Source organism: Pezoporus occidentalis, unplaced genomic scaffold (assembly GCF_034315485.1).
Source record: "Pezoporus occidentalis ecotype Australia unplaced genomic scaffold, CSIRO_AGI_Poc_V1 ctg68, whole genome shotgun sequence".
Classification (NCBI taxonomy): Eukaryota; Metazoa; Chordata; class Aves; order Psittaciformes; family Psittacidae; genus Pezoporus; species Pezoporus occidentalis.
In genome coordinates this window covers 4,041,553-4,053,760 of record NW_026916030.1, presented here as the reverse complement: position 1 = coordinate 4,053,760, position 12,208 = coordinate 4,041,553, and the positions used below count along the sequence as shown (strand labels likewise).

The following is a 12,208-nucleotide window of genomic DNA, read 5'->3' as shown; positions in this document are numbered from 1 at the left end:
CAAGCGAGGCCGTGCGGGGCAGAGCCGCTCCCGGCGCTGCGGGTGGCGCCGCGCTGTCAGAAACGCAGCACAAGCGGGCAGTGGCAGGAGGTGAAAGCGGTGGAGATCACCGTGAGCGGCTGGAGCTGCCCCCCGCGGGGTCTGTGCTCGGGCGTACCCGGCTGTGTGTGTGCAGAGAGGGGCCCTCACCCGCGGTGAGCCGCTGCCTGCGCGGGGCAGTGCAAGGGAGGAGTTAAAGAGTTCGCCCGTGTCCCTCCACCCTTACCCCTCACTCGTTGGCTGGCATCCTGCACATGCTGGTGGATTCACTGCTGCACCACACAGCTCATGGTGTGAGTCAGGAGCCTGCTGCCACTGGGTACCGCCAGAGCACCCGCATGGTCCGGCCTTGCACGTCACCTCCGAGGGGTGTCTTTCTCTCGCTATAGAACAGATTGAAGAGGTGTTGATGGGTTACCAGATAAAGGAGCAGACGGGGAGAGCATCCTGACCCGGGGGCACAACAGGCACGCGAATGGCAACTACCTCGGCACCGAAGAAATGTGCCCAATCATTCACTTGCTGTGTCAGGAGAATCAGGTTTTAGTGTTCTCTTCGGCCAGGCTGGCATGTGCTCAGTGTTTCAAGAAGACACGTTACTAGACACACCTTTTCTTTATATATTTAATAAAGTTATATATCAACAACTTTTGGATTTGTACTTTTGTTTGCGCTCTTATCGTTTTGGCAAAAGTGAAATATTAAATACTAGTACTAGACATGCATTCCTTTCATTCAAGCTTAAGAAAACATTTACAAAGTTGACAGGTAACATTTATTAAAACATGTTATACAAAAAAGGGGCATGGGACTCTTCTATAAGAAGAAAATATTGAACAGTAACATTAAATTAAAACCATGCTGTACAATTAGGACAGCAATATTTATAGACAAAACTATCCAACCTCTGCAATACAGGCATAACATCTCACAAAATATCAAGATATGCAAATTTACTATTATAAATGACTTGTTTAGAATAAAAACTTATAGCTCATTAAGGAAGATTCACTTGACTTGCATAAACAGTTACATTTCTGGAAGAAATATGGAATCCCATGAATAATAAAACAAAGGAGCAGCAATTGACAGACACAGGCTTCAAGCAAAAATCAGAACTTACAATTTAATCACATTAAAATATATCATCATTTTGTTTTCCAGCATCTTCCCCATGGGCACTGGCATTTTACAGCTAAAGAAGCCTAGCGAGCCAATGAAGCATTTAAATGACAAAAAAAAACCCAACTTTCCTATGTTGTTTTGAGAAAGGTTCTGATTCCATTAAAGCAAAACACTCAGTGCTGTAGGATCTCATAACTCAGAGACAGGTCTCTTTCCTGGTACCAACACCATGAGATTACAAGACATGAGGTGCCTCCATTCTTTCAGGCTCAATAATACAGGCATAGCAAGTATTTTTGTATCAGGAAACCCAATACATCAGCCTTTGATCATCTCGCTTCTGATACAGGACAAAGTTTCTCAACCCCAGGAACACTTCAGATGAACAAAAGCTAAGACCAAAACTTGTCCTGACAGTACCTTCCAGAGTCTACCTGCTCACCCATAAAGCAAGGCCATGTTTAAAACCCAGAACAGCAAAAACCCCCAACAGTGGTGTGTGAAATAGGAACCTCCTCCCTTAAAAGTCAGATACGCACCTAAGCAGAGCTCTTAATGCTGTTAACAGCTGAATTTTTCATACTCTTACACAGTTTTTTATGATCAGCTACACAGATTCCACGGTAATTAACATCTTAGTTACAAATTGGAATGCAAAGGAACTTAGCTGTAGTATCATTTTCTTACCACTGATAGGACAATGAATGGCTTCATGGCAGCAGGGAATTCTGAAAGCCTCCTGCGTGTACAATGACTGTTTTCCAGAAGACATTCACCTCACTGCAGTCAACAGCAAGCAGTGTAAAAATGCACAGATGTTACTAAGCTGTATCATTAAAGATCATGAAGCTTAAGGGAAGACTAATGAAATTCACCATATACATATGCATTCCTATTATCTATTTATAGGGATTGCTTCCTTCCTCCCTACAAACAAGAAGTAATTTCTTGTGTGTTGAACAAGACCACTCCGCTAGCAAAGATTAAGAGCTTGACAAGAAGCTGCATCTGCAGGTCTGGGTTTACACTGCACAACTCTATCAGCCATAAACTGCAGGGTTTTAGTAGCAGGGGACTGCAAGGCTGACAGAGTATCTCCAGTTGGAAGGGACCCATAAAGATCAAGAGTCCAACTCCCTGCTCCTCGCAGGACTACCTAAAACTGTATGACCAAGGTCATTGTCTGGACACTCCCTGACATACAGCAAGAGGTTACAAACTGCCCTGTGATGGTCACAACAGGTCCTAGCCTGCACTGAAGTGCATACAAACAATCCACTGCATGCCAGAACTTCAGCCAGAGATGCACACAGTGCCTCTGCTCAAACATGTTTAAGGAAGAGTGGCAGCTGCTAGCAAGAGGTGCATGGAGACACATAAGAAGATACTCCCAGGGAAACACATGTGTAAACGTGGATAAACTGAAGAGCTGCCCTTGGGAAACACGTGGAGAAGACACTGAGGACATGTATAGACACACACAGCAGGACACACTCCATGCCTGGGATATTCACTTCTGAAGGGACTTTGGCCTGTAGCTAAGCCATGCCAAAGCAGGTTCACGTCTGAAGCCTTCAGGAGAGCCAAGCTGGAACAGACACATCCCTGATGGAACTATGTGGTGCCACGACGACGATCAGTGACAACAACCAGCCCCGAGCAGCACAGGACACCCACTGAGATGAAGAGTGGCAAGACAAGTCAGTGTGGCAATGAGCCCAACCTCCTGAGTGATCTGTCACCTCACTACAAGAGCTGGCACGGGCTGAATGCAGCTCTCAATGAAAGAAAGGGAAACAATAGGAGATTACAAAGGCAGGGAGAGGTGTGAGCCTTAAACTGAGACTGAGGAAAGGGAAGGACAGAGGTTTCCTTAAGTGTTTAAGTAATTTCTTGCTATCTTCCCCCCCCCCCCCCCCCCAGTACCTGAATCAGCGATCAGAGGTTTGTCAAAGGGCAATATAGTAAATTCATGAAAACCAACACAAGTCAATTGTTTTGCCTGTGATGAGCAAAAGGATTTTAGACATGTTATCTCAAGCTTTCCTTACACCATCAATCCTATCAACCTCATGACAATCGTATCAATATTTTCCTGCAATCGACTGGTTTCATGTCAACTAACATCAAAAAGCCAAGTGCTACAGGATCAGCGGAGCAACATTTGTTGGACTTTTAGGACAATGTCATAAAATGGGGTAAAATAGTAATAAGAAATATTATAAAGTTACTATTCATGCTAAGTCATTAAAAGAGGACATGGTTCTATAATATGATCTACTGGACCTGTTATAAAACCTTTAAAGTGTCTCTCGCAGTACATTTTATTTTAAAGCTTTATTTCAAAGTAGTCTAACTGCAAATAGGAGCAACGCTTAACTTTGAAATGTCCCATATAAAAGTCATTCCAAGCTGGTAAAAGAAACAGTTTTGCTGGCAGCTCTGTAGGATAGTCTGGGTTTAACAGAAAGAGGTGTTTTGCTTGACCGTGTTTTTCAGCCTGGTGCCTCTGACCAGCCTTTTTGATGGTTAAATGGGAAGAGGCACCCTTAACCTTTGTATGCAACACTGAAGTGACAATTTGAAAGGGGTTGAGAACTAATGTAATACACAAGATTACTCCTGAAATGAGTATGAGAATACCTTCCCTCGAGTGTGATGATGGTACCTGCAGAAATGACACCCTGTATGTAGTAAGGCCTTGCAGAATGGAAAAATAGGGCCACTGAGTGCAAGAACCCTCTTTCTTCTACACTCATGTAAACAGGCAAGCATTATAATTATTTTTTTTCAATATTAAAAAAGACAGTATTAGCAGTGTGGAAACAAACCATAAAGGGAATATATTTCTAAGTTTAAAAAACATAAAGTTTTATGTTTTTTCCTCTTTTTTTTTTCTTTTCCTTTTAAATACAAAGTGCTTCTATACATTAAGCAGGTTACAGTGTTAGTGAGCAAATCCCTGTTTAGTTACCTTGATTACAAGGGTTATATATGGCCACCATGGTATACTGTAGAGTTCAATTAAGTGCTAAGAACAGGAACTCTGTGGTGCTGACCATTTATGCCCATTGCCAGCAACGGGTTCATCCTATTTGGGAATATCCGTTTTAACAAAATTCCATATGAAAAATATCTGAAGCATTAGAAGATTAAGAGCCTCTCAAGAAAATTAAAGTTTGTAAGTAGAATGTCAGAAAAGAAGCTACAGTCATTACAGCCCACTGAGTAGTAAAACCCCAGCTTGTACCAGACGTTCATATTCAAGATACAGTCTGGTTGCATCTTAAGACAATTTGTAACTGGGAGTTTAAAAAAGCATCTAAATTGTAACTATCTTTGTGTGGTTTTGCTTCACCATAGAGGGTCATCTGTTATGTATGTATCTGTTAAGTATGTTATCCTGCATATCACAGTATCTAACATATAAATTTGGGCCAGACAGGCTTAGGCCTTTGGTGCTGGGAAACTTCTCCCCCCCATGTTACCAGCACTGTACCTGGACATCAACTCTTTGTGTCATAGTCTCTGTATGCTCCGAAGGCTCTTTCCTTTTTATGTTTCAGTAAACTACAAAAAGGGTTAATTGCTTTTGCACAGGACTGCATTAAGCTTTCAACCCCAAAATCCTGTTGCCACCTTTAAAATTGATGCATTCACTCTACCTGCAGAGCTGGCAGCATCTCTCGGAACTACAAATGCTCCTCCATCTATCGCCAGGAATGAGAGCCCAGCACATAGATCCTCATCCTAACAAAGCAGGAGCACCACTTCCCCAGCAAACCCCCAGACTTCAGACATGAGCACGGTACCATGTTCTCAGTACCATTAATAGATCCAAACACCATAATTCCTACTTTTTTTTTTCCCCACAAGCAACTTCACCTTCAGAGGTAATCAACCTGGGCTGCTTGTGATCACATGTATAGTCACAGTAGTTCAGTACCAAGAAGCTGTGTTATAGTTCTTCCTGTTCAAAGAGTAAAAGAATTAAAAGTATAAATACCTATCAATGACTAAATAATTTTCCTAAAGCAGGTTTCTAAAACTAGATAGAAGTTCTCAAAGAAGTTTTCGTACCAATAAAAAGTCAATTTGGGAATCCACAGAGTTTGGTACTTGCTACTGTAGTAAACCACAAAAATCTGACCAGAAAACTACAGTTTGAATGTTTGATTATTTTGGATAAGGTCCAAAAATTACTTTTTTTTTTTCCTGACAGAACATTTATTACACACCCTTCTAGAAGCTCTCACGGTGTAGCAATCAAAATCAAGTCAAGCCAAGAGTCATATGGCATTAGGCCCTAGAGGAGTAGAGACAAATTATGCTTAATGCAGACTGATGTTTATATAGTGCTCAACTATATTTAAATGCATTACAGACACCAAATAGAAATCAGCACAAAATTAGACATTTGTTTTACTGAAGATGGATAATAAAATGGAAGACAGATAAAGGAAAGCCAAACCATATTTAACACAGCCTTTCATTAAGCAATACAGCAAAGGCTATTTAACAATGTAAACTATCTAATGATGCACATTAAGTATGTCGGCAGTCTCCAGTTTGAGGCGGAATTCTAACTTTTTGTCATTAAAATGTGAATCCTATCATCATGAGGGTGCTGAGGCGCTGGCACAGGGTGCCCAGAGAAGCTGTGGCTGCCCCATCCCTGGCATTGCTCAAGCCCAGGTTGGACACGGGCTTGGAGCAACCTGCTCTACTGGAAGGTGTCCCTGCCTGTGGCAGGGGTTGGAGCTGGATGAGCTTTAAGGTCCCTTCCAACCCAAACCATTCTGTGGTTCTGTGATATGCACCCTGGTTTTGTCATCCTAGTTCTCTTCCTCATTCAGTAGGGCTACTTTAATTCTTGCTTCATCTAAGCATTTGCAGGATTTGGGTCAATTCTGAGCTTTGAATTTAGAAGACTTGGGAAAATCAACAGGGCTTCTAAATACTGCTGCAATTACAATAAACGTCACAGAGACCTTACATACCTCACTTTACAAGCACCTTTCAGATTAACTGTTTGCACTTTGAACACCTGGAGTAATACTGTGGAAAGTAAAATAAGAGTTTGGTCTGTTTATACCAGCATAATCATTACAACGTGGAGGGCAGGGAGAAGATTGAGAATTTACAATAGCAAGTACCAGACATGATTTGCATAATTAATTTGCTTACTTTAATAAACAAACGTAAGCACTGATGCCTTAGTTCATCTCAGTAGTACTCTGCTCAGCTTTAGAAGCTTGGTATGACTTGGTACAGGAGGTCACATGCCGATGGAAACTGTCCCGCCACATAAACCTTTTCCCACAGATGTTACACTCGTACGGTTTTATGCCTGTATGTATTTTCATATGGCCTACGAGATGGTGTTTCATTTTGAACTTCTTACCACAGACACCACAGCCATAAGGTCGGAGGCCAAGGTGCATACTCATGTGCCGATCTCTTTGACTTTTGTGTGTAAAGCTTTTTCCACACTGACAGGGATACAGCTTATCAGCATGCGAGAATCCAGTGAGGGACGTTTCTTCTTTAATTCCTGTAGCCATTTCAATGCCTTCACTATAACCTGCTGCCATCATAAGATCCTGTCTGTGAGCATTTATATTTCCATCTGCCCTTTCACCAGAAAATTCTTCCATAGAAGAGCCATAGAAGTCAACTTGTTCATCGTAATTACTTTCATCTGCCTGCTCATCAAATTCTGTTTCCATCTTTTTGTCACCTATATGAAAGTCTTCAACACCTGAAGACTGGATTGAATGATCTGCCTGAATGGCATTCATGGATTCAGACACCTGGTGTTCATCGTAAGGATTATCAACACCTTCACAGTCTTGTTCAAATCTTTCTGGTTTCACATGGATCCATCGCTTATGAGACATGATGCTGGGTTTGCTATACATAGGCCTGGTGTACTGATAATCTGCACTATCACTAGTTCCTTCTTCACCATCCTGACTTGTCATTCCAGTGCTAAGTCTATCATGTTCTGTTGAAGAATTACTGGGAAGGTACTCGTGTTCCGTCAGCTGACACGACAGTTCATCTTTAGAGCTCTCTTCTTCGTTTTCGCCATCTCTTAGCTCCTGCCCTTTATGGAATTCCGGCTGTCCTCCAGAGCCAAGTTCAAAGGTTTCAACCAGGCCGTTGTAACTACTACTGCTCGGGGACTGATGATCACTGCCATGATTCATCTTCTGACACAGAACTGTTGGGTTCCCCTCTAGCACTTCAGTGCATTTATCCACCACATGCCACATCTGAAGGAAACTCGCTGCTGTCAAGTAACTAACAATTTCAGGAGCAGGCATTACCAGACGACCGGTATAGGTAGACAGAAGAATGTTTTCAAATACCCTGGGATTCATCACATCAGGCAGGACTATTCTTCTGCTGTTTTTCAGGAGAACCTGATCACAGAAGTAAGGTGAACTGGCTGCAAGAACAGCTTTATGGGCTCTGAAGAGATGGCCCTGAACTACAATGGACACATCACATAGTTGTCCTTGCTGGCGCTGCTGGTTTAACTTCTGCAAAATGGTGCTAGAAAAATCTGGAAATTCCACTCGAAAAGAGCTTGACCCAGACTCCATTTCATTACAAATTTAGTGCTGTGCTGCAAGGAAAAGGAAAAATAAAATCAGAAATTCTGACAGTAAAGTACTGACCTTCCCATTTCCTTCTACACTTTTTCTGTTTTCTTTAACAAATAACACTCAAGCAGACTCATATGGAATCAACCCAGCATCATCTGGAACCTGTGTCACCTCTGCACTTCTATTCTCCTACCCCACCACATTTCTCGAAGTTGTACTTGGGCCACAAATTGCTCTGCCAGCATATTTTGTTGTGTTTCTTGTACCCAAGAGGACCCATCAAGAGGAACTACAAGAAGCATGGTACCCAGTTGAGATAGATTAAGCACTTCAAGCATGAGTTTAAGATAACAAAACCAGTTATTTAATGAAACTCTAGCAGTAAAGTTCTAACTCCAGGTTGTCCCAGAGTTTGTAACAGCAAATGAGAGATTCTGCTAACAAAATCATCTCACCGATCCCAAATAAAGACTGATGCTACTCTTATGAAATATTCCACTTTAAATGAAGTTTCCAAAAGCCAAGATACTGATTCGTACAATGGCAAAGGCAGCACAGAGAGAACCCAAGTGAAAATGAGGCTTATGACTCTTCTAGTGACAATTTCTTGTCATTTTACTAACTGAAAGGTGCGATAGCAACATCTTGCACAGCTGCAGGACTACAATCCAACTGTGTAATTCCAATCTTTTTCAGATGTTATTGTAACATTCCTTACTCTAAGAAAAACCTTACGAATCTAAAATGTTAATCAGGAAAAGGATCTCTCTACTGTACAGAATTTTATCTGCAGGCACCTTGCATTTGTAACAGTGCAACAATTATACAGTGGAAGCTCAGCTAATAGCTTAGTTTTTAATGTCTTTATTCCCACATGATCCAGATGTCTTACTACACAGGTAACAGTCTTTTAAGCAGTAATTATTTAAAATGTCTACTTTAAATTTCAAATTTGAGATAAATTTACATGTTGTTACCATTAGAAATGATGACAGAAATTTAAATGCAGCGATGAACGACCAACATTAACTGCCTGAATAAGTTCAACTTGTGCAATTTTTCAGTCTGACAATGTATAAATGGAATACAGTGGAATTCTAGAAGAGCCATGGAGTAGCAAGCAGATTTCTCTGACATTCATCTGTTTCTCATCAGTGAGAACATGTCAAAGTTTCAACAGACACACCTGAGAGATAATACATGGTAAATTAGCAGACAGTGTATACATACAGAACGTAAAGCATGTTGTTAATATGGTGTAAAACCAGAATTTGCATTACAAACAGTTGGAGGACTCTAAAATGAAAGCGCTTCTATGGAAATACAGAATCAAGACACTAAGATTATGAATCCCTGCTACAGAGAGCCTGCACAACAACCGCAGGGCTTTGCACACAGTTATGTAACCAGCAATAGAAAACTGCTCTTTTGGTGCACTTTCGTGTTAAAATGCTGGCACGTCGGCAGAAACACGTGAATGCTGAATGCAGAAGGAGCAGCAGAGCTTGCTGCCAAGACGCAGACAGCACAGGAGGGATTATGTAGCTCACTCAATGTTTAATCAACAGCTCATGGTTGCATAATCCCTTCCTTACCATTCTCATCCGTTCTCCAAATCATATTCCTGACAGCTCTCTCCCACTCCTGAAAAACCTCAGTGCCCATCTCCAAAGGTTCAGAGCTAGAGAAGGACGCCAAGCATATGGAGCACAGACTATACAGTTACCTTAAAGAAAGGTGACCAGGCTTTCCATAGCAAAGAGCATGGGAGTCAGAAAGCCATCAAGGCTTCAATAAATACAGACCCAAGCTCCTCATAAAACTGGCATCTTTTGCAGAATCATGGACACTCTGCTTTTACAATTCCTCTTCATTTTTCACTAAAAGCATAGTATCAAACTGACTTTTATGAATGTCTCTGAAGAAAACAGACTGTCATTTATGAAAGCCATTTGTAACCAGAAATAATCACAGCAACAGTCCAACGAAAAAAAGTACCTTTTTTGATCATTTCCCTTCTTCCTACACTCATTTCCAATGCTGGGTAATGGGAGGAAATAGAAGGACTAAATATTTTGTAGTTGAACTATGTAACTTGCAGTAAAGACGGATTCACTTTACATTTTCACAAATCGTTATCGTTTTACTGGCTGAAACAATTGTTTAACTTAAGAGGTGTTTACCAAGTACCTCAGATTTGACAGGAGGATCAGGCATCATTTATGGGGGGGTGGTTTAAACACATGGTGGCACAAGGCAGTTTTCCTACAAATACCAACTCACCTAAATCACAGGTAAACAGTTACATTCTGCTGAGACACAAACCAACACGCATCAACTGAGGAAACAGCTTAAAACTTGCAGGTTTAGCACATCACTATTCTCAAATGTTCTGACTAACAGCATTATGAAAGAAGAAAGCCCTTTACATCACAAACTATTACTCCCCCTTCAGCCCTTACAACTTGTTTTAAGTATTTAATACTAGAAATAGATTTTAAAAATACTTCTTTGGAAAAGGAAGCTCTGAAAAGCTTGCAGGTCATCTGACCTTCAGGTCGTTACCTGCATAAAAGCAGAACACCACCGTTAAACTTACTGTCTTCAGCTCTCTTCACTTTTACTCTTGGAAGCATCAGCCCTGTTGTGTACCCACAGAGCCAACCCACTTCAGGAGACCACATCAGCTACTGGTGTTTCTCCAGAGAGCAACAGAACATCATGCCAGCCACTTCAGTTGTTATCACCACTTGGCTTACAACTTGACAATGTTACTTAAGCATATTTAACAGTTGCTTTATACCTCGTAAGCATTACACAATACCTACTTTAGTCTTATCAAACATACTTTCTTATGCAGATGCAGTTCTTTACCTTTCAGAACGTTCCGAGATTTAAGACTATTTTTCAACACGTGTCTGCTAAAGATAAACCTTCAGGACACATTCAGTGGAAATTTAAAGGGACATGCTTATAGACCTTATCTAGGTGCTGCTAATCTAAACTGGCAGCTTTAGCCAGCACTCATGAGGCCACCACACAACTCCAGACGGAAGCAAACTTTTATATATTTTAAATTTTCATGTAAACGAAATCAATCAAAATGCAAATGAAGTAATTCTTATTAATAAAGCCACACTTCACTTTTACTTCCTCCTGCTCTGCCTGCATCTTTATCCCAACTCATAAAGAACAAAGTCCTTTTAAGTAATTAAAACCCCACAGCCTCCACGCTGAAACACTGAGTGACACATACAAGGCAGATACTACTCACTCAAGAACAAAACTCCTCTCAGAGGCGCCTGCAGGCAGTTACTTCACCTCCCCGTACGTACTGCTACCGGAGAATCAACTTATTTACCTGCCCCGGCCGCGCCGCTGGGGCCCCGTCCCGGAGGCTGCAGGCCCAGCCAAGCCCCTGCACCCCCACAGCTGACGAACAGGGCCCAGCACCCGCTCCCACCCGCACCCCGCGGCCGGCCGCGGAGAGGCACCCGGCCGGGAAGCGGCGGGGGCGGGGAAGGCCTCACTCGCCGTTCCGCGCCGCGCTGCCCCCTCCCTGCTCCCCCCCCGGAGCGGGTCCGCGGGCCTCGTGCGGCGGCAGCGCGGGCCGCGCCTCACCTGCGGGTCCCGGGGTCTGTCGCATAGCGGGGATCGACCCGGCCCAGCGCGCCGAGCGGCAGCACTGCCTCCGCGCACAGCCCGGCCGCCGCCGGAAGTACCCCCCCTCCGCTTCCTGTGCGGCGCTTCCGCGTACAGCGCACGTGACGGATAAAGCAAATTTAATGCAAAATCGAGCCCAGGAAAACAGCAGGAGCAGGAAAGTCACCCACATCACACGTGGTACACTGAAGAGATGCATTTGCCCCGCAGGGACTGTGATAATGTGTAATTGCTGGGAAGATGATTTACTTTCCATGGGTTGGTTTGGGAGTTGATGTGGTTTCTAATACAAGCAGTCAATAAGAATAACGTTGTCACCGCATAATTTCCCCGAGGAGTTCTCCTGTTCCTCCGCTCCACTGATGCTCTCCATGGCAGTGCTTGCAGCTCTACCAGAGAGGCCCACCACGGAGCAGTGCCTCATTCCCCTGTCTCTGCCTTGCGTCCTTCATGTGTTAAGGACAGACATCGATCCACTATGGGACAAGGGCTGTTCTATGGTCAGACCATGAGCTGGGCGACGAGCACATACTTGAACTTTCCAAGGTTAAGATGAGATTCCACAAGAACGATTTATGGGATGAAGTCCAGAGGAGGGCCACGAGGATGATACTTAAACAGGGGAAGTTTAGATTGGATATAAGGAGGAAATTCTTTCCTGTGAGGGTGGTGAGGCACTGGAATGGGTTGCCCAGGGAGGTTGTGAATGCTCCATCCCTGGCAGTGTTCAAGGCCAGGTTGGATGAGGCCTTGGATGATATGGTTTA

General features: G+C 43.0%; 1 protein-coding gene across 5 annotated transcripts; it reads right to left on the bottom strand.

Annotated features, from left to right (window-relative positions):
* Nucleotides 1–649: 649 nt before the first annotated feature.
* Nucleotides 650–11,532, bottom strand: ZBTB43 (zinc finger and BTB domain containing 43). Of its 5 annotated transcripts, XR_009969011.1 has the most exons (4): nucleotides 11,400–11,532; nucleotides 6,352–7,798; nucleotides 5,403–5,470; nucleotides 650–5,134 (listed from the first exon to the last, which is right to left on the bottom strand). XR_009969011.1 is itself a non-coding variant. In XM_062641418.1 (3 exons), the coding sequence occupies exon 2, from the start codon at nucleotides 7,773–7,775 to the stop codon at nucleotides 6,381–6,383; it is 1,395 nt and encodes a 464-aa protein (XP_062497402.1). In that variant the 5' UTR covers nucleotides 7,776–7,798; nucleotides 11,400–11,532; the 3' UTR covers nucleotides 650–5,470; nucleotides 6,352–6,380. The 5 variants fall into 5 exon arrangements, 3 of the variants coding, with proteins under 3 accessions (XP_062497402.1, XP_062497403.1, XP_062497401.1); XR_009969010.1 differs by having other exon boundaries at nucleotides 5,403–7,798; XM_062641418.1 differs by having other exon boundaries at nucleotides 650–5,470.
* Between the last annotated feature and the right edge of the window lie 676 nt (nucleotides 11,533–12,208).

What these genes read in the sequence shown, in the direction of transcription:
- ZBTB43 (XM_062641417.1), bottom strand. Translation starts at nt 7,775, where the DNA reads ATGGAGTCTGGGTCAAGCTCTTTTCGAGTGGAATTTCCAGATTTTTCT.